Source organism: Onychomys torridus, chromosome 1 (genome assembly GCF_903995425.1).
Source record: "Onychomys torridus chromosome 1, mOncTor1.1, whole genome shotgun sequence".
Taxonomy (NCBI): Eukaryota; Metazoa; Chordata; class Mammalia; order Rodentia; family Cricetidae; genus Onychomys; species Onychomys torridus.
In genome coordinates, this window is record NC_050443.1 from 91,331,267 (window position 1) to 91,354,940 (window position 23,674).

A 23,674-nucleotide genomic window follows, 5' to 3' on the forward strand; every position below is an offset into this window, starting at 1 on the left:
TCTGCTCAGCCACCAGGGAAATGCCCCTTCCTCGGCTTAGGTGGGAACGGTTGTAGGTTCACCAAAAGTTCACCAAGGTTTGTCGTAGAGAAAAGTCTGTAACAGACCGCTTGAAACTGTCTTGGCTGGGCCTGTGCCTTCAGAATCCAGAGCAGTTAACTGAGCCCACCATGCATGCAGTTCCTCAAGGCATTCAGGGAGTGCTCCAAAGCGCCAGTCCAGTGCTGGCAGATGGTCGTCCGGCTTGCTGTTGACTCATAGTCCGCCCATTTGCTCAAGGAAGCCAGGGCAGCATGGGAACATCTACAGCCATCTTTAGGGAGCTGGGCCCCCTACCCCAAATCCCTTGCTTATTTATAGGAAAATGAGCCCTCAAAGTGCTGACTGTAGGAACTTATCACTAATACTCCCCCCAGTACTGGGGCCTCATGCATGCTGGGCAAAGTGCTGTACTATTGAACTGTTTCTCCGTCCCCACTATAGTGATTTTAAAAGTGGTTTGAACCAGAGAGAGAGGCAGGATGTCTTCATCAGGTCTCATTAGCATGAGGCAGCTAAGTGTTGGAACATAAATGCAACCTGCAGGCAGCCTTCTGGTGTACTGGGTAGGAGAGAAAGGGCTGTGGACACGTGGTCTAGATTGAGGGCTTGGATGTGGCTGTCTTCCTGCAGATGGTGGGATGGGCTCCTTAAGGCTTGGAGTTTAGCATTGTCTTGCCCTGCTCAGAGAAACACTGTGTCTCCTTTGGGCGCCCACTAGTGGCTAACACTCCCACCTTGCCTTCACAGCTGCTGCAGCTGCTCTGTGAGGGCAGCCTGGGCTGGGACGATTCCTTCCGCCTTCTGCTTCTTTGGGTGGCACTCAGGGGTCCCTGTGCTCTGAGGGGCAGGGGTGGGAGAGAGTGCCTCATGTTCTTTCCAGGCACACTGCACAATTTCCCCCATAAGTGCTTCCTCTGGCTCTCCAGTGAGGCCCTCTCTTCATCTTTAGCGTGTTCTAGCTCAGAAGTGGGCATATGTGTGGCCCTGGACTGCAGGGCACAGGCTGGGCTCCAGAGTGGCTTTCCTGTGCCATTTACATGCTTGTATCAGGGAGGGGCAGGCCCTGTGAGTCCTCTGCCAGCAACGGTCCCTCTTATAGGTGCCTGAGGCCTCCGGGAGCTCCCTCCCTGCCTTGCCTCAAGCCCCTTTCAGAAGTGAGGAGCATGGAAAGATGCGGCTTTTGTCTTGGTTTGTCTGTCTCTCTGTCCCCTTTCGTTTTGTTCTTCTAGCTAAGAATGCCTTCTTGGAGAGAGAAAGTTTTCTAAAAATAGTGTCAAGTGTCATATTTGGCTCACCTGTCTAATATGGAAGGAACACCTTCTCAGTTTTGTTTTATATAGATAATATGAACATCAAGTTAGCAGTTATTATAATTTCTGTAAAGTAAAATTTAATATTAGAAAAAAAATCAAAGTGAAGTGTTTCGTATAGAGCAAGGAATTGTAAATCTAGTGAAACCTTGATCAGGGACAGCAGGGAGAAAGGACCTGGTCTTGTCTGCTCATGGGCCACTTGCAGTGAGGCACGGGGCAGTTACAGCGCCCTGTAATTGAGGGTTCTAGTTGGGCAGGGAAGATGGGCAGGTGTAATAGCATGAAGGCCTTACCAAGGAACAGGGTGGGTCCCACAGTAAGGGACCCTTACCACCCAGCTCCTGGGTACCTTGATGTTTCCTCTTGGCTCGAGCCCTGGGGCAGTGTGTGGAGAGGATGGGCTAGCACTGAGTAAGGCCCAGTGTGTCCTGCTAGGGAGTTTGGAATTTTTCTGGCTTAAGGAAAAATTTGGCTTAGAGTGCCCTGAGGGAGGCAGGTATTCTCTGACTGGCTATAGTGGGAGGGGCTGGATCTGGAAAGAATGATCGAACATCTGACAGAACATTGGAAGGGGTTACAGGGAAGTAGCTAGATCCATCCCTCAGAGGAGCTCTGGGGTGGTGTGTGTGTGTGTGTGTGTGTGTGTGTGTGTGTGTGTGTGTGTATGTGTGTGTGCATGCGTGTGCGTGTGCCTAGGTATGGACAAGCCCAGAATGGCTGAGGCCTTGCCGACGTGGGAGTTGAGAAGACAGCATTCTGGCTGGACAGATCAGATGGAGCTGGAGTTGCTATGTTAAGCCTGGAGACTGTGTCACTGTTTGCTGTTTCTACCTACCAGCTGAGGTTAGAGGCTAGAAGAGCCAGGTTTCCAGATAGAACGTTTGCATGTGCCTGGACTGGAGTTAACAGAGTTGGACTGTGAAGGATTCTGAGCCAGGCTGCACGGAGGAGTCAGTGGAGAGGGACTCCAGGCCTGGATAGTCATCCAGGACTTAGGACCATCGAGGCAGATAGCATTTTCCGAAGACTGCACAGTGAGCCAGATTAACACCAGGCTTTCTGCTGTAAGACCAGGAGAGCATTCTCAGTTGTAGTCTTCCTGCTGAAGGCAGAGCAGCATGGATGAGGAGCATGTGGAAGGCCCCTGTGTTCCTTCCATATCAGTGCTCCCTACACAGGAAACTGCCATGGAGCTCTGATGGGCAGAGTGTAGGCCTGTGTCCTGGCAGAAGGAGGTGGCATCATTGCCACTTGGCTGAAATGGGCCCTTGTGGATGTCATGCCTGTCTTAGCTTTGGATGTGTCTAGACATCTTGGTGTTCTCAGGGATTTTCTTTAAGCACCTGAGCTGGTCCTGCTGGCATTTGTTTGAGCTAAAGGCCTCTGTCCTTTTCTGTTGCTCTGGACCTCTGGGTTCAGATGACTGCTTTAACTTACACTGAGAGCTGAGCAATTTCTTAAAAACAATTTAAAAAAAAAATTGTGTGTATGTGTGTGTCTGCATGTAGGTATGTGTTTGTGAGTGCAGTGCCCATAAAGGCCAGAAGAGGGTGTTGGGTCCCTTGGAGCTGGAGTTACAGGTGGTTGTAAGCAACCTGATGTGAGTGCTGAGAACTGAGCTCAGGTCCTCTGGAAGAGCAGCAAGCTCTCTCAACTACTGGGCTATATGTCCAGCACTGTTGTTTTGGGACCAGGTCTCTCCATAACCCACTCTAGCTTTGAACTTTCTGTGTAGCTGAGGATGGCCTTGAACCTGTGGTCCTCCTGATTCTACCTTCTAAGTGATAAAATTACAGCCATGAGCCACCACTCCTAGCTTGAACTGAACAATACTGTCAGTTGCTTCTGGTGGCCCACCACTCTCAGTGTGACTCTGGCTAGTCTATTTACCCCTTTAAGGATTTCCCCTTTGTAAAGTGCATGCAGCAGCAGTCTCTGCCTCCTTGAGGGATGTTCATGTTTGAACAAGTTAACCCACGTAAGTCGATAAGTGTCTGATGTAAAATAATACCCGGGCATTCACAGTTTCCATGTAACCCAGTAAAAGAAGTAATAAAACATGCCTAGCTTTCCTAAGGATGTGTCTAAGAATCCATACTTAGAAGGCATGGTTTTCACGGGAAGCATCTGCCAGATTCATGCATTTGCAACATAGGTGTCACAGGGATGTATGTAAAGATGGGCCAGTGAGTGTGGCCAGGATGTGGCGATGGATGGGCTGGGAGCCTGCCCTGTGTGGGTCAGGGTCTCACTCTCTTACCCCCTTAGCTCATAAGAGACTACCAGATTTGTTTATCCCTGTGTGACCTGTTTGGGTTTTCTTTCCTTGGGTCTCTACTGTAGGATTTTGGAAGACGTTGACTGGCTGGAAGAAAGCTACAAAACATGAAAGTCACTTTGAGGTGACCGGCAAGCACAGCAGTCCCTTGTACCTCCCACACTGGATCGAAGCTTGAGAACTGTAACTTCAGGTAAAAGCCCTGGCAGCTGATGGTCATTGGTGGCCTTCAGCTGCTGGGCTGTTAAAAAGTGAGTCAGATCCCAGTGGCATCCCAGGTCTGACATGTGCAAGGGGCCAAAGATCTGTAGACTGCTGAGACCTGGAGGGTAGGGTGTGTATTCTGCCCTTTTCCTGCTTCTCTGAAGGTCAGTGTGAATGTCAGCAGTTATGGTGGCCATGCACCATGAATTTTATAAGATGCTCCCCAGAGGACAAGCCAGAATAGCCAAGACAGTTCTGGAAACCGAGACCAATAAAGGGAAATAATTTGTTCTGCTGTATTAAGATGTGTGCGGAAACCACACTTGTAAGAACCGTGTGATGGTAGAATGAAAAGAAGCAGATTAGGGGAGCAGAATGGATGAGTCGACCCAGCCTGTCAGCAGAGGAACTGCATTAGGTGCTTGGTAATGGGAAGCATAGTCTAAGAAGTAGTTCTGGGACAACAGTGCATCTACCCTAAGGAAGAGAGAAATGCCTAACCTGGAGTGTATATCAGAACAGTTGCCAGAGAATTAAATCAGCAAGTAAAAAGGGAAATTAGGAGCTGGAGAGAAGGCCCAGTCAGTAAAGTGCTTGTCAGGCAAGCATGAGGACCTGAGTTTGATCCCAGGACCCATGTAAAAAACTGGGTAGGAGGCTGTAGAGATGGCTCCGCAGTTAAGAGCATATACTACTCTTGTATGAGACCTGAGTTTGATTCCCAAAACCCACACTGGGTAGCTCACAGCCTCCTCTAACTCTAGCTTCAGGGGATTCATGCATTTGGCCTCTGTGGGCACCAGCACTCATGTATACAGACATACACATATTTAGAATTAAAAACGTTGAGGGCGGGGTATGGAGAGATGACTCAGTGGTTCTAGCACTGGCTGCTCTTCCAGAGGACCTGGATTCAGTCCCCATCACCTGCATGGCAGCTCACGATATTCTGTAACTCCAGTTCCAGGGATTCAATGCCCTCTTATGACTGCCAAGAGCACAAGGCACACACAGTGCCTATACATACATACAGGCAAAGGCATCAATATACATAAAAATAGATAAATCTTTAAAAAATACAAAATTTAAAGCTGAGTATAGAGGCATGCACCTGTAATCCAGAGCTGGGGAAGTGGACACAAGTAGATCCCTGGGGCTTGCCAGCAACCAGTCTATCCCAGTCTGTGAGCTCTGAGTTCAGTAAGAGACCCCATTTCAAGAAATGAGGTACATGATTGGAGAAGGCACCGAAAGTCAACCTCAGTCTCTACTCATGTGCATGCATGTGAATACACATCTTTACACAGGTGCACACATGAACATGCACACACACATACACAAGACTAAAAGTACAAGCCAGCATGGTGGTTTATGCCTGTAATCCTACCACTGGGAAGTTGAAGTAGGTGGGTCACTGTTTAAGGCCAGTCTGGGCTACATAATGAGTTCTAGGTTAGCCTGGGCTACACACTACACAGTAAGATCCTGTCTCAAAAAAAAAGGAATAAAATAAATTAAAAGTTACAAAGTATTGGTATACAGAGGAATATTTGTGTTATATTATTTTGAAAATGATTTTTGTAATGTTTTAAGACTACATAGAAAATTTAAAAGTCAAAAGGAAACGAAAGAAAAAAGCTTAGAACATCTGTGATGAACACAGAACTGCTTTGTCATATGCAGATGATTTCACTCATTTCCGATGTCCTGTGGAACATTTCTGTATGCCAGAAAGAGTTCTGCAAGCTGTGGGCAGTCATCAGAGCAGAGCCCTTGCCCTCCATAGCTGACTACCTTGTGGGGAGGGCTGAAAGGAGATTGTTATAGGGGAAAGGTGGATTTGAAACATTTAAATAGGGGTATTGAATAGGAGGGTTGGCAGAGTTCATACTATATGGTCCTTCAAAGAAGTGTCACTAAGGAAGTGACATTTAGCAGTGACCTGTTCCATATTTTTAATTCCGTGCCAATAAGATGACAAATGGAGGGGTCAGGTGGCTTCTTGACTTGAAGCCTAGAAGGATGGAGACCGCTTGCTTACTTAGGGAGGCCTGAAACGCTTGCTGGGGGGACATAAGCAGGTCAATATAGACCCTCTGTCACATACTCAGGTGGAGATGTTAGGGAGAGGGGTGGTTAGACAATCTAGAGCTCAGGACAGCCACGCTGGAGATAGAAGCTTGGAGTTGTCACAGTGTGGCTGGCATTTGAGACAAAGTAGAACTCCTAGGGACTGAGTATGGACAGAGACAGTGGCCTGGGAGAGGTCAGCTCTGCCCATGCAACTGGTGGAGGGAGTGAGAGCTGGCCATTTGTTCTAGAAAAAAGTGGCCCCTGCTGAACTAGGTAGGGCAGCCGCAGTCTTGTAAAGACGTCATGAAGGGACAAAGCCTGACCTGGGGGCCAGGGAGATGCCTCAGAAGTTAAGAGTACTGGCTGTTCTTCCAGAAGACTGGAGTTCAATTCCCAGCACCCACACAGTGGCTCACAACCCTCTGTGACTCCAGAGCCAGGGAATCTGATGCTCCTTTTTGACACCCATGGCCAGTAGGTGTGGTGGTATTGTGTTTCCCCCAAATATCGTGCACTCTAATAAACTTATCTGGGGTCAGAGAACAGAACAGCCACAGTGTTAAACATAGAGGCTAGGCAGTGGTAGCATATGCCTTTAATCCTAGCATTCCAGAGGCAGAGATCCACTTGTATCTCTGTAAGTTCAAGGCCACACTGGAAACAGCCAGGCATGGTTACTCACGCCTTTAATCCCAGGAAGTGATGGCAGGAGGCAGAAAGGTATTTAAGGCATGAGGACGAGGAACTAGAGCTGGTTAAGCTTTTAGGCTTTTGAGCAGCAGTTCATCTGAGATTCATTTTGGATGAGGACTCAGAGGCTTCTAGTCTGAGGAAACAGGATCAGCTGAGGAATTAGCTGTGGTTTGTTCTGCTTCTCTGATCTTTAAGCATTCACCCCAATATCTGGCTTCAGGTTTGTTTTCATTAATAAAACCTCCTAACAATTTGTGCTACAACTAGGCACACAAGTGGGTATATAGACATCATACGAGCAAAACACCCACCTACATATTTATTTTATGCAAAATTAAATTAAATTAAAAAAAAATTCTGACCCGAGTTAGATTATGCTGGAGACATAGAAAATGGGACAATAGGAAGATAGTGTCCCAAACAGTTTATTTAGGCCTGGGGTGTTATGATTTATTATGTGTGCAGGGGGAGGGGAGAACATGCTGGCATGCTGAGCAGATGCAGCGGTGAGCTGGCAGGCAAACCACTTCATGCGGGCATGGTGGTGGCCAGTAATACACAACCCAGACACTGCATCCACTTGGAGGGTTTATTATAATAGAGAGATAAAGAGGCAAGGAGACAGAGAGAGGAAGGAAGGAAGGGAGAGAGAGAGAGAGAGAGAGAGAGAGAGAGAGAGAGAGAGAGAGAGAGACAGAGACAGAGAGACAGAGAGAGACAGAGAGAGAGAGACAGAGAGAGAGAGGTGCACACCTTGTAGGAGGAAAAACAGGAGAAAGGGCGGAATTTCTCTTTAAGAAGAGGCTTCTTCTACATCAGGATGCGGGGTGGCCCCAAAGGGCAGGATCAGAATATTAACATGGGGGTGGCACAGAACTAAGGTAGAACACTTGCCCAGCAAGCCAAGCCCTGGGTTCTATATTCTGAACAATAGGGAAAAATAATGTGTTGGCTTTTTCCCTCCACGATGCAGTATGACTGGTGTTCATCTGGATGAGAACGATCCAATTGTGTGGGGAGCACGGGTGATATAGGATTGGGGGGGGGGCGGCTGGAATGATGGCCTTGGGCAGATGAGAGCAGAAGGTCTCAGGCAAGCCTGAGGGAAGGGGGGCCTCAACAGCAACACCCACTCAGATGTGGCTGTGTTTGCTGGCCACCATTGGACTTCAACCAAGCTAGCAGGGCTGGGGGTGTGGCTCAATGAGAGAGCAGCAGCATGCATGAGGCCTTAGCTTCAGATTCCAGTACTGGGGTGGGGGTGGTGTGGGAAGGAGAGAGAGAAAAAGGAGAAAAATTATCACCTAAAGTGAGAATGAGGGGGATGTTGGAAGTTGGACAGGAGAGACAACAGGAAGTCCCTGAGTGCAGAGGAGACACCAATGGCCAGGGGTGGGAAGGAAGGCTGGCAGCCCTGTGTGCACATGCGGACCTCCGAAGTGTACTTTTTCCGAAGCACACAGGTGAACACCGGGCAGAAGACATGTGGTATAGAAATGGGGGCTGAGTACAGACACCAGGGGAGACAAATGCCTCCAAAGGGAGAGGCGACATCAGCAATAAGTAAAACTTTAGAGATTGGCAAGGCCTCTTTGGAGGATAGAGATATCCAGAGCTGCCCACTGGCTGCCCTGCTTTTAGAAATTAATTCTAAGAGGTAATACATGGAGACACGTACATAAAGGTGTAGATCTCAGAAGTGTAGAAGTTGGCACTGGCCTGACCGGGAGGGGTTGGTTACTAGCCACAGGGCATAATAGTGATTTTGGGAAGCAGCGCTCACCCTTACCCTCTTGTTTTGCAGATGTGGGAACTCAGGCCCAGAGGGTGGGAGTGACGGCCCTAGTCCAATCCTGTGGAGCTTGGAGCCCTTGGCCGCCCACTGGGCAACCCCTCTGCTGCGGGGTTCAGAGTTAGAGTCCCTTACAAGGTACTTAGAACTTTTTTGAGCAGCTTACTCTGTGCTTGTAAAATATGAACTCAGAAAATGGCTTGTACTGTCATTTGCAATGTCTCCCTTTAATTATGGAAGCAGATGCTGGGATCAAAGGGCTGGGGCAGGGTAGGGTGGGGCAGGTGGGGAGAGAGAGATGGCAGACCTTGCCTGGTGAGGAAGAGAGAGGAACTGTATTACCTTAACTCTGCAGTAGGACTTAGGCTTTCTTTTGGAGAGGAATGGGAATCGAGACTGGGCCCTACTAATGTTGCCCAGGCTAGTCTTGAACTCATGATCCTCTTGCTTCCACCTCCTAAGAACTATGAGTGTGCCACCATGCCCAGCTATCTATATACCTCATATTTTGTGCTTCTCCACAATTTTTTAACAACAGCAATAACAAAGCACAAAAACCAGCTTGTGTTTCATGTTCATTTCACTGGTTATATATTAATTAGAAGAAAATGAAGTGGCCTGTGTCTGAGTATATGTGGGATATTGGGTCGTTTCTCCAGCTCACTGTCTGGCTTAGTCTTCCCTTAATGTGGGTCCTAGGAGAAGCCACTGAACCTCTCTGGGCACAGAGACACTTGCACAAAGATGTAGTGTCTTCACAAATTATAACTCTGAAAATAAGCATGAGGCTTTCCCCACTGCCCTGCATGCCTCTTCTGGCCTGCGGGGTGAGTGACGGTCTTGCAGTAAACCAGACCCATGGGTCAGGGTCATCCAGGCCCTGCACCACCACAGAGAACATATTGACATAACGCTCCCATGGTTGGTGATGGCTCATGCTGCCCTTCCAGGGGACCAAGTTCAGTTCCCAGCACTGCCATCAGGCAGCTCACAACTGCTCATAACTCCAGCTCTAGGGGGACTGGATGCCTCATGCTTCCACAGGTACCGCATTCATGTTCACACACCCACACATGTACACATAAGTGAAAAGAAAACAAACCTTTGAAAGTGAAGTGTTTACGAAGAAGTAAGTGTTCTCTTGTAATTGTTTTAGTACTTTCCTTCCAATGGCGGACCAGAGAATGGACATCTCCTCCACAATCAGTGACTTCATGTCCCCAGGCCCCACCGACCTGCTCTCCAGTTCCCTGGGCACCAGTGGCGTGGACTGCAACCGCAAGAGGAAAGGCAGTGCCACCGACTACCAGTAAGGGACAGTCAGCTCCCGTCAGGGCATGGGCACAGAGCACCTGCCCACAGCTGCCCTTGTTCCCAGGGGAAGGTGTGGGAGGCTCCGGGCCCTCCAAGTGCTATGCGTTTGATTTTGGCTTCATCTGCTCCTGAATGTCAAGCCAGGAAGGCCAGCAGCCCTGCTTCTGTGTCTGTGTCACCTGCTGTCCTCGGATTATTCCATGTCCTGGGGAAAAGAACAGCCTTAAAGCCAAGTCCTGCCCTCCCCCCGCCCTCCCCCCCCTTGCTCCTTTGAGCAGGAGAACTCAGTCTGGGGAAGTGATGTTGGAGAGAGCTCACATGCAGCCTCTTTGAAGACAGAAAGGTCCAGCTGCTTAACTCCTGTGTATGGCGCGGAGGAGTAACAGCGTGTCAACAGCCTAGGGACATTGACACTATATTAATTAGCATGTACTTGCGCAGTTCAGGAGTATTTGTTTCTCTCTAGGCTTGACTTTTCTATTGAAGAAGTGCATTTTCCTCCTCACCACCTGCTCTCCTGTACCTGTAGCCTGCTTGGGAAGGATGCAGGGTAGACCGTTCAGAGGCAGGGTTCATTTCACTGAGGCAGCTATGTGGAGTCCATTGAAGGGATTTTCTTTTGTTGAATTGAGCGGAAAAATCTCTGAGGAGGTAGCTCCCCAGCAGACATCCTTTCTGCTGAAGTCCACAGGTCCAGTTTGGGGAACACAGAGGCTGGAGCTCAGATGTCCCCTAGGAGATGCTATGATTAATGTGTAAGTGATCCCAGATCACTGAGAGAGAGCCACCATCCAGGGGATGGAAAGTGGATGATGGCTGTGGGGCTCCTGCCATAGCGCTCACTCCCCAGCACAGACCAGGGCATTTTTGTGAAGCTTTGTCTTGGCAAATGCCGATGAAGTGACTAACATGTTCTAAGATTTCTGTTGGACCTGTGATCTCTAGCCTCATCTTCACCCAGTAACCTTCAAGCTTCTTCTGGGGACCCCAGTTCTGCAGATTTTTGCAAACTGCCTTCTAGAATTCATAGTTCTGCCCCTGCAGTTTCCCTATATTAAGGCCATCGGCTTCTCACTTGGGGATGAGCTTGGTCAGAGAGGTAGACACAATTCCATTGCAAAGGTGCACATTTATCTAGTAACCCATATGACTTCCTCTGAGCCCCAGGAACCTACAACCACATTGCAGCCTGTGGTGGCAATGCCTTGAGATGCTGCCTGGGGCTCTGTTCTTCCTTTACCTGTTGCTCAGTGCTTTCCTTAGCCGCTCCTCACTTCACCCCCACCAAACAAATAGACACATGCACTAGTGTCTTTGGTGTTTGGTATATTTAGAAATGGAGTGAACTTCATTTATCATTTATTCAGAACAACCAAGGAATGAGGTGGCACAGATGCCTGGCTACTCTGGTTAACTATGAGTCTCCTCCATAAACACTGTAGATTCCCAATTTTCAAATAATCATACTATGAACTAGTTTATTGAACAGACACACTCTGTGGAGACTGTTAATAACTTTTGTTTGGTAATGCAGAATGCCTGTCTTGCCTTTATAATAGGGTCCACTTGATTGTGTTACTATTTATTACACATCTGTTTCTGTATCATGGTTATTTGAGCTTTCTGGGTAAATAAGAGGCTTCTGTATAATAAGATGCTCTGCTGCACATCTGTATTGACATGTTATTGTCTGCTCTTGTTTTCACAGAGAAAGTATGGACACAGACAAAGATGATCCTCATGGAAGGTACCATAACCTAATAACTTACTTCATTCTCTTTGCAAGTGAATGTGGGCTCAAGACTGTCTCTCTAATCCCAGTCTCTAGCATGGCTAATAACCAAGAACGCTTGTGTGTCTGTGGAGAGGTGTCAGGGGTCAGGCTGGGAAAAAACAGAAATGTGTAACTCTGCCAGTCATTCCCAGGGGTCCAAATTTTATCTTTTGCATTCCCCTCCAGGTTAGAATATGCAGAACACCAAGGAAGGATCAAGAATGCAAGGTAAGTTCAACCTCTGATTTTTGTCTACAAAACATTCTACTTTCAGATGCTTAGAGAGCAGCCGAGGAGGCTCAGTGTGTTTATTCCTGGTTGCTGGAGTCCATCTGGGCACTGTCACCTCAGGAAATGAGGTGGCAGCAGGTTTCCAATGGTTGAAGCTTCTGCCCTTTGCTCCCTTGTATTGAGCTGGCCTTCACTTGTTGCTGTCTATGCACATTTAACCTAGAGGAAACTTTGGAGGTAGCAGAAAGTCACTGCAGGCCGGAGTTCTCTCCCGTCTTCCTCACTCATTGGCCCTTCAGAAGACATAGGCTGAGATGCCAATCCTAGGCTGGACCTCACCTCTAACAGGGACCTTTATTGCAAGTAGTATCTGAAGGCCAGCTCTCAGGCACCTCTGCTCCCAGAGATCTCCTGACTTGGTTCTTCTCATCATAGTCACCCTTGCTGATGCCCTTCTGTTGAGTCTTCATGCCTCCCTGCCATCACTAACTAGGGCTAGTTGAGGTTGTGTCGTGGCACACAGTACACCAGCAAGTTGCACACTGGCTAACCTGACACTTCTAGCCTCTCCCTTGCAGGCCAGCCAATGGCCTATGCAGGTGGCTCTGTGTTTCAGTATTCCTTCTCCATTGGTGATGTTCCCCTATGGGAGGATGGTCAGAAAACATCAGCTGCACATCTTGTAGGGAAGTATCCTTCTACCTAAACAGGCAGCCAGTTCAGGGGTAGAGTACGATGTGACTGACTGACATCCCTCAAAGAGAGCCCAGGGACAGACTGAGAATCTGTTAGACGTGATGGCCTCAGCAGGCCACACAGTGGGCTGCTCACAGGCTGCAGAGGCACATGCTGTGGGACCTGGGTATTCTGAGGCTGTTATGGATGCTTGGGTATGTGGAACCTCTACCTCCTTCCTTCCTCTTCCTATCCACATCTCAAAACCCTGGTCTTATAGAATCTGAAGAAAAGAACAACAAGGAAAAATAAGCAATTCAGTTTGTTGTGAAAGGACAATTGTCATAGATTCCCCCCCACCCCCCCCCCCCGTAAAAGATGGGGTAAGCATCAAAAACAAATAAATGAAAAAACAAATCAGTTACCTAATTCTGATTTGTCAATCAGACCATTTGGGGATGATTTTTAGTATAAAAGTCTGATTTGAAACATTCTGCAGAGTCTAAATTTCCCATGTCAGAGGATTTGGGAAGCAGTCACAGCTCACTTATGTTTGTCAGTGTTACCTTGCTGCTGGCTTACATTCCAAGTGAAATCATTCTCCTTCCCATGTTCAGGGAGGCCCACAGCCAGATTGAAAAGAGGCGTCGGGACAAAATGAACAGTTTCATTGATGAATTGGCTTCTTTGGTACCAACATGCAATGCGATGTCCAGGAAGTTAGATAAGCTCACCGTGCTAAGGATGGCTGTTCAACACATGAAAACGTTGAGAGGTGAGATCTCAGGCTTCATTACCTTTATGTCCTTGACCACAAATGTGACCACCCTGGGCCTGCACTGTCCCTGACACAAATGGCAATTTCTTTCAGTATGTGACCCTAAGTGATACACCTGTACATCTCAGCAACAGATGAGGGCCATATCAAGTGATTAATGAGCTGATGCAGGTACTGGGGTGTAATTTGCAGTCATATAAACATAAGCTCAAATGCCTCTGTATGTATACTTGGCTTCCTGCCTACCGGAGAGGGCACCTCTCAAGCCCCCTTTGCATGTGCCGGGATCCCTTACAGTGATCAAAATCAGAAGCGTAGGAGCACACAGGGAGGCAGGAAAGAACCTTGGACTTCTAAGCAAGAAACGTACCCTGGTTCCTCTGATGAGTGAGTCACAGGTAGAAAGTCTTATTATCAGAAATGAACATTGATGATACTTTCATCTTCTTGGAATTTTCCCGAACTAGATTGACTCTTTGTGAGGGAGGCAGTATTTTCCTTCTTTGCCAAGTGTGGGGAGGGTGAGAAAACAGAGGCAGGAAAGTGGAACCAGCTTACCAAAACTGCAGGAGGAGTCGGAAGTACATCATCCATTTTGGTGAATGTTGTTCTTGGAATTTTCCAGATAGTCTTGAGTTTGAAGGCAGACTTGGAAAGGGTGTTTGGCCCCATGTGACCTACATGGTGAGAGAGGCATGCCTTTGTATCTGTATAAGGTCACCAGAAGTTGCTTTTGTTCTGACTTTTGATCATTATTAAAAATATAGAAATGTTTATTGTTAGCAAGTTGGATGGAAAATTTCAAGGGATGTGGATTAAGACATGTATATGCCTTGTTAGTTGATGTGAAGGGTACAGGCGTCCCCTTTGCCTCCTTCCCCATGGTACCTTGAATTAGTACAGATGGGATTCATCCTAACCCTTCACTGGGCCACTCACTGCTCTGCATGTTCCTGTCATTTGCCCTTGACACTTGGCTTTGCTAAGCTATTGCTCTGGAGAATAGTAGATCAAGAGCCTTTTAAACTGAAGTCTGGTCCCCTCAGTCTGGGGATTGAACTGTGTGGGTTAGAGTGACATGGTCCCCAAGTTGCCAAGCTTATTAACTTGCCCGAGGAAGTGAACCCAGGGCCTGACAGCTTGGCTGATTTCTCTAGAACCTGTGAAGTGGTGACTTGACAGAATTACTGGACAGCCCAGGACCTCAAACCTCTGGACCTTGGAACCTGCCCAGGAAACTCTTAGAGCTGTGGTCTTTGTGGGGTTTTTATATGTTTGTTTTTGTTTTTTGAGACAGGGTCTCACTATGTAGCTCTGGCTAGTGTGGAACTCACTATATAGACCAGGCTGACCTCACAGAGACCTACCTACTTCTGTCTTCTGAGTGCTGGGGTTGAAGGTGTGAGCTCCCATGTCTGTTTCCCCCCGTAATTTGGAAAGTGTCCTTACTGAGTCTCCTATGAGCAGTAGTGTTCTCTTTTTAATGAGATTCTTCTTGGGATGATAGGATTCTGTCCCAAGCCACATCCACCAGGTTTTGGTAAAAGAAAGAGATAGAACTCCTAGGGGTGGGTTCAGCCCAGGTTGCAGGCAGGGGAGTGTGATGCTGTCCAAATAGAACAATCTGCCCACTCTTTCTTTTTCTCCCTAAGGTGCCACCAACCCATACACAGAAGCAAACTACAAGCCTACATTTCTATCCGATGACGAACTGAAACACCTAATTCTCAGGGTATGTGGCAGTTGTGGGAACCCTTTTCACGGCATTGGTTCTTAATAAGTTTCAGAGTAAGTACAGCATGAGGACGTCTGACATCTCAACACTGAATTCTCCTGGGCCCACTTCCTCTCCTTCTTCCCCCATTTTATCTTGGTTTCTGGACACATTTCACATTCCTTCCATGAAACCAGTCACTTACCTCCCTCTCATATCACTTAGGCAAAGAGGGGAAAGTCTACAGTAGTGTGGTTTTAAGCCAGGGAAGGATTTTGTTAAAGATGGGGAGCGATGGCTTACTGCTTTAGAACATTTGTTGCTCTTGCAGAGGATCCAGGTTTGATTCTCAGCACCCACATGGTAGCTCACAACCATCTGTAACTCCAAGGGATCCAGTGACCCAGACACCAGGCACACATGTGGTACACATATATACATGCAGGTAAAACTCTCATACATATAAAATAAAATAAATCTACAAAAGGAGGGGGTGAGTTAAGAGTCAGATTCCCTCATGGAACATTTAGAGAGGCTTGATTCTGGCAATGGGTGAGACCTTCTCTTCTAACCCAGCCACTGACACAAAAGCTCCATCTGAATCTTTAGATCCGAACCCATCCAGACATCAAAATCGCCAAAGAGCAGGCATGAAAGGTGGTGTGCTTTCACCTACTTGGCCTCTGTACCCTCTTTGTCTTGCACATTTCTGAAGAGGGCTGGCCAGGATGGCACCATAGGAACTTAGAGCTTCCACAAAGGAGGCCTGCCTCAGGCTTCAGCTGTGCTACTGGGCAGAGTGAGAAATCCAAAAGGGAAGAACCTGCATTCAGCAGCAGGCCCTCTGGTACAATGTAAAGAGAAAGAACAGAAATTTGTAACTGAGAGGTAGAATACCCACTCCTCCCCAACATGATGGCTGACCTTGCCTGCCAGCCCCTATAGCATTGTGGCCATGTCTTTCAGAAGAAGTTTGCAAAGCCCAGGGTGTCTCCCACCTCTTTTCTGCTCAGCTTGCTCTCAGGCACGTTGTACTTGCCTGTCGGCTCAGGGTGAGCTGCCTCAGGAGAGAAGGTTTCAGCTGCAGTGAACAGACCTGATGGGTAGATAGGATTCTGTTTCTCATGTAACTGGTTTGGATGGGCCGTGTGGGGTTGCTGTGATGGCTGTGGAGGTCTGCAGGAGCCAAACTCTTTCTCTCTGTTCACATAGCTGGCTAAGTGAACACACTAGCTGATTTACTCTATGTATCAGGGGCTACAACAGGTCTGAATAGTCTTCTGTGTTAACTTGTCCTGCTTCTCCGGCATGTTGGTGGCTGTGAACTGATGTACAGTCTCTTACTGTTTCCAGGTGTCCACTTGCTAAGAACTTGCATCAACAGAAGGCAGATTCCACTCACATGATATTTATGTTATTTTATTTCTTAGTGGGCAGGGTAATAGGATCTTTATTCCCCCTTTTCTCACTAGATCCTTTCTCCTTTTTACTTTCATGCCATATATGCATGCGTGTGTGTGTGTGTGTGTGTGTGTGTGTGTGTGTGTGTGCGTGCATGTGCGCATTTTAAATCTGGATTCCACATATGAGAGAAAACATGTGCTATTTGTCTTTCTGAAGTCTGGCTTAACATGATCTCCAATCCTATTTATGGTCCTATTAATTTTAGTTTTCTTTACAACTGAATAAATGATTCCATTACACACACACACACACACACACACACACACACACACACACACACAGTTTTCCCCCTTTATCCATTCTGTGAATTTTTTGATAGATGTCTGGACTGATTTAGATGATGTTGCGGTAATTAGCAGCAGGCCCTCATTCCTCTTGTGACTGATGCAAATGGTCTAGTCCTATATGCCTTTACTAAGGATCTTATTCTAGCCCAGGCTGGCCTAGAACTCACTATGTAGCCCAAGCTGACCTCAAATTCTTGCAGTCCCCTTGTGTCGGTCTCCTAGGGGCTGAGACCTGAGCCACCATGCCTGGCTTTCAGAATCTCTCATGAACAGAATGTGAGGTCAGTCAACCTGACCAGCTTATAATGTCCAGACACTCTACTTCCCTGCCTTGTGAACCTAGACTGACTGTACCCAGTACTTGCTCACCAGCAACCATCTCCTCCGAGAAGGAGCCAACCCTGCCTAGCCTCATAGTTCTTGGTACTGAGAGTATTCTCACAAAGCTCTTCTCTCAGCTGTCCCCCAGGCCCAGCCTCTTTGCTTGGCTGTCTACCTTACAGAGCCCAGCACTGTTTGGAGCCTGCAGTACTGACTGAATCCATGCTGATTCTGCCACCTACCTCCCCTCCAAAGAAACACTTGGCTCAGGTCTTGGGATCAAGCCCGACTCTGCCCAGTGTTCCCACGCGGCTATCAGTCATTTTCTTCCCAGGTACCTTTCATGCCACATCCCCACCTTAGCAAACCCTGGAAACACTTCTCCTGCAAGATATGACTGTCTGTAAGGCAAATGAGGAAGTTATTAATATCCTATTTTTTGACATAATGAGGCTTCTAGCAGATGGTGTCAGGAAGATTATTTCTCCCACACTGTCATCCTTCACCCTGGCCCAGCTTAGGGACCTGAGCTTCCTTCCCATGGCTGGTGGCTTGACAGGTTCTCATATTGAGTGATCCTGCCCCCCCTTCTTAGTTTTACAACTTAGGACAGTTGCCTATGCTGGCCTTTTATATCCTAGGACAGTGCCTGCTCTAGCCCTTTACATGTTAGGACAATTGCCTATGCTGGCCTGTTACATCCTAGGACAGTGCCTGCTCTAGCCCTTTATGTCCTAGGACAGTTACCCACTCTGGTCTTGTACTTTCTGGCACTTGAATTCATGCCCTAGTTCTTTGAACTAAACTATATTCTATATTCTAAAAGACCTTCTTTGTGAGAACAGACATTTTGTTTTTTAAGAATTTGTCAAAGACTTCTAAATGTTGCGGTGATTAGCAGCAGGTCCTTGCTCCTCTTGTGACCAGTGCAAGCAGTCTTTCCTATATGCCTTTACAAAGGATCTTATTCTATCTAGCCCAAGCTGGCCTAGAACTGGCTATATAGCCCAGACTGACCTCAAATTCTTGCAGTCCTCTTGTCTTGGTCTCCTGGGTGCTGGGATTCCAGACTTGAGCCACCATTCCCGGCTTTCAGAATCTCTTAGGACCCAGGGGAGCAGAGTCATAAGAGCAAGTGCATGAGCATCCCCCCCCCACACCACCACAAGACTCCAACAAGGCTGAGTGGTCATCCACGGAAAGTTGTCAGGAACATTCAGACACATGTCGGTAAAACAACCTAACCCCTTGCTGTTGCTCTGGCACCAACTGCTTTAGTCTCTCTACCAGATGCCCTGTTTCTGTCCTGGTCTTTGTTGGCACTTTAGATTTCACCTGAAGAAGAGGTAGGAAGAATTTCATGATGAAGGTTTTTTTTGTTGTTGTTTTATTTTTTTTTCTGGAAGTGGGACTCAAACCCAGGACCTCATGCCTGCCAGGCAAGCATCTTATCACCACTGTTGTTTTGTTTTCTTACAACACAGATAGCTTAGCTTTGGACGGATAGGTAAATGGTTGAGGGCAGTAGTCCTGAACCTACATACATTTGAACTGTGTTTGTATATTGGGCACATGCACGGGGAAGAGGGGTGTAGATAGACTATTCTTTGGGCTGCCAGCTGTCCAATAATGACCCAGAGACTTATTATTAATTATGAAAGCTCAGCCAATAACTTAGGCTTGTTTCTAACTAGCTCTTATAATTTTAATTAACCCATTTCTATTCATCTATATGTTGCCACATTACTCATGGCTTTTATCACTCCTCCTGCATGTCTGTTACCCCTGCATCTGGCTGGCGACTCCTCCTCCTCCTTCTTCGCAGAGTCCTGAAGTCCCACCTACACCTCTTCCTGCCTAGGTATTGGTCATTCAGCTCTTTATTAAACCAGTCACAGTGACACATCTTCACACAGTGCAAAGGAATATTCCACAATAGGGTAGGGGTGTTTGTTTAAAGGAACATAAGCGACCTATCTTCCTGCCAGGCCATCAGCAAAACCCCAACAATTCCACTGTAGATGTTGAAGCTTGAAGGTCTGGAACATTCTCTGTGAATGAGGATGTTCAAATTCAGGACAGGTGGCAGCTGAGGTCCTCAGGATGGGATTCTGATCTTAAAGGGTCCTTGCAGTCTCAGGTTCTGTGTTCCCCACAGTGGTTGTTCAATTTCACTTTTTTTTTTTTTTTTTTTTTTTTTGTATGTGGAGCTGAGGATCGAACCCAGGGCCTTGCGCTTGCTAGGCAAGCACTCTACCACTGAGCTAAATCCCCAACCCCTCAATTTCACTTTTATCTCTTTGATAAAAATACCCTGGCAAAACTTCTCCAGACTCCTGCAAATTTCTGCAACTTCCCCCACAGTAATGGGCTTTAACCTTGTGCCATGAGCTTAATTTAAACCCTTTTCTCCTTAAGTTGCTTTTGTCAAAGTATTTTATCCTGGTAGTATGTAAAGAAACTAAAACACTATACCATAAAACTTTAGAAACAAATGTCACTTAAATGCAGTTCAATGACATAGTTCACCCACAATCTTTTTGTATCACTGCTATCTAGTGACGCAACTGTTCCCCCCACTCACTTGGGACTCTTAGCATCTGCTTTAATGTATCTAGTCCCATCATCATCCCATGTCATTGTTCATGCAGGTTTCATTCTGTACCTTGTTTTTCATTTCCTTTCTATCTCTGTAATTCACTCTCATATTTCATGACAGACCCAGTGACTGTCTGTAACAGGGTCCTGTGCTGTTTCTTTTGGGGGAGGAGGCAAGTAGGTGCAGAGTCAATGACACAGACTCTAGGAGGATGTTGAAACAATAAGCTCAGTTTATTCAGGAAGAGGCAAGCCTTATATACCCTCCATCCTGGCCCAGGGGAAGGTCTGATGAATATGCATCTGCTGGTGTGACATGGTTGCCTCTCATTGGTCCAGGTCATCCTAGATCATGTCTCAGCTGCTGTTGCTAAGGCCCTTAGGCAGACCCAGGTTGGCTCTCAGGAAGTATCTTATTACTGGTTTGGGCCAGTGGGCCCTCAAGCCTGTTAGGGATGAGTCATCTCACATATCCACTCCTTCTTATTATTTTATGGGACATGCTCAGTGGGAGCTAGGGTGCATTTCCCTAACCTTGTTGACCCCACCTTAGGAGAGCTCAGCATGGTGGACTGTGCCTGTTTTAGGTTGGCTTGCCAAACAAGCTCTTGACTACTAGCTCTCAAAGAGCGTCATTCCTAGAGAGCTGTATGGGCTGTGGGCTTTAGGCAGTAGCCTTCTGTATCTCAGTGAGCCATGTGTGCATTACCTCTCTAGGAAGACTTTGTTCTGGGTGTCTGAGAGCCAGTAAAATCTGTAGGGTTGCCTTTGTGGCTGCCTTCTGTTGGTGAACTTGTTGTAAAAGATATTTGAACAGGAGAAGGATTAGTCAAAAATTCAGTCTCAAGGACATGGGTGGGACCCTAGTCATATTTATTATGCCAACTGAAGTCTTTCTGATGCTGCATTAGCAACCTTGTAGGGGGTGAGGCAATTGTTTGATATCTAGGATCACATACCAGTAATGGCATGACCTTTACTAATGCCACAGTAGCAGGGCAAATCTATATTACTCTCTGAAGCTTCTTCTTTGGCTAGTGTCTCTTGGTCTGTTGCTGGATGTACATCTCTGGAGGGTATCCATATTGGTGTGATAGTATTCTGGGGAAAAATGTAAGCATACCCTTACCTCCGGGTTAATAGGGGAACAGGGGGTTGCCATTGAAGGGCAATGGGATCCAACCAACACAACAAGAGCAGTGGTGGGTAAGTAAGCCTGTTGTCCTATTTGGGCTTGTGTGACAGGGTTAACATATAGTCCTTGGCCCATGAGCATCTCAAGAGAAACAGTGATGTTGTATTGTATATTGAGATGAGCCCGAGCTTTGGCTTGGTCATCATAGGCAGCACATCAGTTAAGGAAGACTGCAGGCTCCAACAAAGCCTTCATCAAATGGTACCAGTCATAATAAGTCTATAAATGCATTGCCCATTGCCGTAGAACTTGCTCAAAATATGGTGAGTCGGGACCCGATTCATTAGCAGCCTTATGGACCAAGGACAGGTCTGCAAAAGGGGTAGGTATCCATGGCTGGTTGGCTACATTAGGGCCCACATTAACTGGAAACATCATGGTGGTCATATGGGGCACCATAGGTAGAACAGGCTGGGAGGTAGCAGCTGGCTCAGTATCCATGGATACTGCAGTGAGGGGGTAGCCACAGGAGGCAGGGGGAGAGCAGAGAGAGAGGCTGCCAGTGTAGGCTTGGGTGCTGCCTCAATCATTTCCTCTCTCTTTCCATCCTTTGCTTTACTTTATGCCTTATTCTCATCCATCTCCTTGTCATCAGAGGTGGAGGAAATCTCAGTTATGGACGGAACATAGTGATAAATAAGTTGGGGTTATGTTGTTTCTGGAAGTGCTTATTCTGGGCCTCAGTGACCTACTCAGTAGAGGAGGACTTTAGGCCAGCAATTATAGCCAACAAAATGGGCATAAAATCATTGGAGGGTTACTCCCAAGGCCACTTCCCTTTTTCTGGCCAGAAACAGAACTCTCATCCAAAGATCAGGTTCCCATATGTTCTCTGAAGAGATCATGGAGCAAGCACCACAGCCTCCATTCAAAACATGTCTAGTTCTGATGTTGTAGCCCAAAGCCCCTGGCTGCTTAGGAGGCACTTGAGGGCTCCAATAGGGGCCTCTTTACAGTGAGGGAGGAAATTTCCCAAAGTGGTAGAAGGTGTGATAGACATCAGAGATCATGGCTCCATTTCCTGAGGGTCCAACCCTTAAATGGAAACACCAGGAGAGCCTGAACAAAAGTATATGCCACCCTACTGTACAGACAGATTCACAAACAAGACAAACAACAAGAAGAAAGTGGGAGTCCCAGCATTTACCCACTGAAGGGACCAAAAGCACACAACGTGGAAGGGCCTACTCACCGAAATACACCACCCAAGGGTGCTGCTTATCCAGCACCACACATGAGGAAAGAGAGACAAATAGGTCCCTGTTCAGGTGCCAGATGTGGCAGGGTCCTGTGCTGTTCCCTTTGTGGAAGGGGACGAGTACGTGCAGAATCAACAACACAGACTCTAGGAGGATATTGAAACAACAAGCCTAGTTTATTCAGGAAGAGGCAAACCTTATATACCTACCCTCCACCTCGCCCCAAGGGAAGGCCTGATGAATATGCATCTGCTGATGTGAAATGGCTGCCTCTCATTGGTCCAGGTCATCTCAGATCATGTCTCAGCAGCTGTTGCTAAGGCCCTTAGGCAGACCCAGGTTGGCTCTCAGGAAGTATCTTATTACTAGTTTGGGCCAGGTGGCCCTTAGGCCTGTTACGGATGAGTCATCCCACAACTGTCCCATTTCTCTTTTTACTGATATCCTTATCAAAATATGATTCACATGTTAAAAGAAATAATACCTTGGCAAAAAGCAGGAATGTAAGAAAGGGCTTATTTGGCTCACACTTCCAACTCACCTGGTCCATTATTACAGGTAAGTCAGGCAGGTATTTTAAGTACCACATCTGCAGTCAAGAGCAGTGAGAGAGAGAGAGAGACAGTAATGCATGGATCCTTGCAAGTTGCAGTCAGAAACCAAAGAGAATAAATGCACGAGTCCTTGGCTGCTTGCTTCCTCTCAGGGAATGGTGCTGCTCACAACAGACTGAGTCCTCCTACATCAATTAAGAATCCAGACAGCCTACCACAGAAATACCCACAGGTCAATCTGATCTAGACAATTCCTCCTTAAGACTCTCTTCCTGGGTGGTTCTAGACTGTGTCAAGTTCAGAGCTGAAGTTAACCAGGGCAGAGGGACTATAATTAGAGTAGTGAAGCATAATTCTTCTGGCCTGTCATATAACCAGAAGATTAAGTTTAAGCTGAATTTGTTCTGAAACAGACATTCTTTAATTGGCCTTTCCCTTCTGATCATGAGATGACATGGGATATAGCCACCTGGGAGGGAATCTTACTGGTTTCATATGGTATTGTCTCTAAGCATCCTCTTCCTCTAACACCAGTTGAAGGTGTCAGTGAGTGACCTCATGCACTGGAGACTTAGAAAACGTATCCCTGATTTGCTTTCAGATCTTGTGTCCTGACCTGTGATAAATTGATTATCCATTTCTCCTGATTAGGCAGCAGATGGATTTTTGTTTGTCGTAGGATGTGACCGAGGGAAGATCCTCTTTGTCTCCGAGTCTGTCTTCAAGATCCTCAATTATAGCCAGGTAATGTTGGAGCCCCTGCTAGCAGTTGCCAGCCTTATGGTAGTTAGAAATACCATCTCAGTTTTTCAGAAGAATTAAATTGTATGGGCCACATGTGATACCCTTCTTCCAAAAATTCTTAACTGCTTACTGGGGAGGCAAATTTAAACTTAGGAAGAATTTTAATGGGTCCTATATTTCCCCCAACTGGAGAAGCTGACTCTGAGTTTTCTTATTGCTACAAAATCAAGATCTCATGTCTGTGGACTAGCAGTGGGGAGTGAAACTGTCTGACAAGGGAGAGGAAGGCAGACAGGTAATTAATACCCAAGAATAAGAACCTTGGAAACTTACCCTACAATGCTAGGAAGCTCTGTTGAGCCTTGGCATCCTCTATACATTAATAATAATGACCCAAGTGGTCTCAATTTCTTGTCTTGTTGCTGTGATAA

At 46.9% G+C, this 23,674-nt stretch overlaps 1 protein-coding gene across 9 annotated transcripts in view; it reads left to right on the top strand.

Annotated features, from left to right (window-relative positions):
* Positions 1-23,674, top strand: part of Arntl (aryl hydrocarbon receptor nuclear translocator like) — a 102,319-nt gene that overhangs the window by 59,770 nt on the left and 18,875 nt on the right. For all 9 annotated transcript variants that reach the window (XM_036189581.1, XM_036189650.1, XM_036189607.1 and 6 more), the window contains 8 exons: positions 3,699-3,826; positions 8,408-8,533; positions 9,552-9,704; positions 11,418-11,456; positions 11,670-11,711; positions 13,007-13,164; positions 14,820-14,899; positions 23,151-23,243. In XM_036189581.1, coding sequence (XP_036045474.1) covers positions 9,565-9,704; positions 11,418-11,456; positions 11,670-11,711; positions 13,007-13,164; positions 14,820-14,899; positions 23,151-23,243 — 552 coding nt within the window. In that variant the 5' untranslated portion in view covers positions 3,699-3,826; positions 8,408-8,533; positions 9,552-9,564. The remainder of the gene's footprint in view (positions 1-3,698; positions 3,827-8,407; positions 8,534-9,551; positions 9,705-11,417; positions 11,457-11,669; positions 11,712-13,006; positions 13,165-14,819; positions 14,900-23,150; positions 23,244-23,674) is intronic.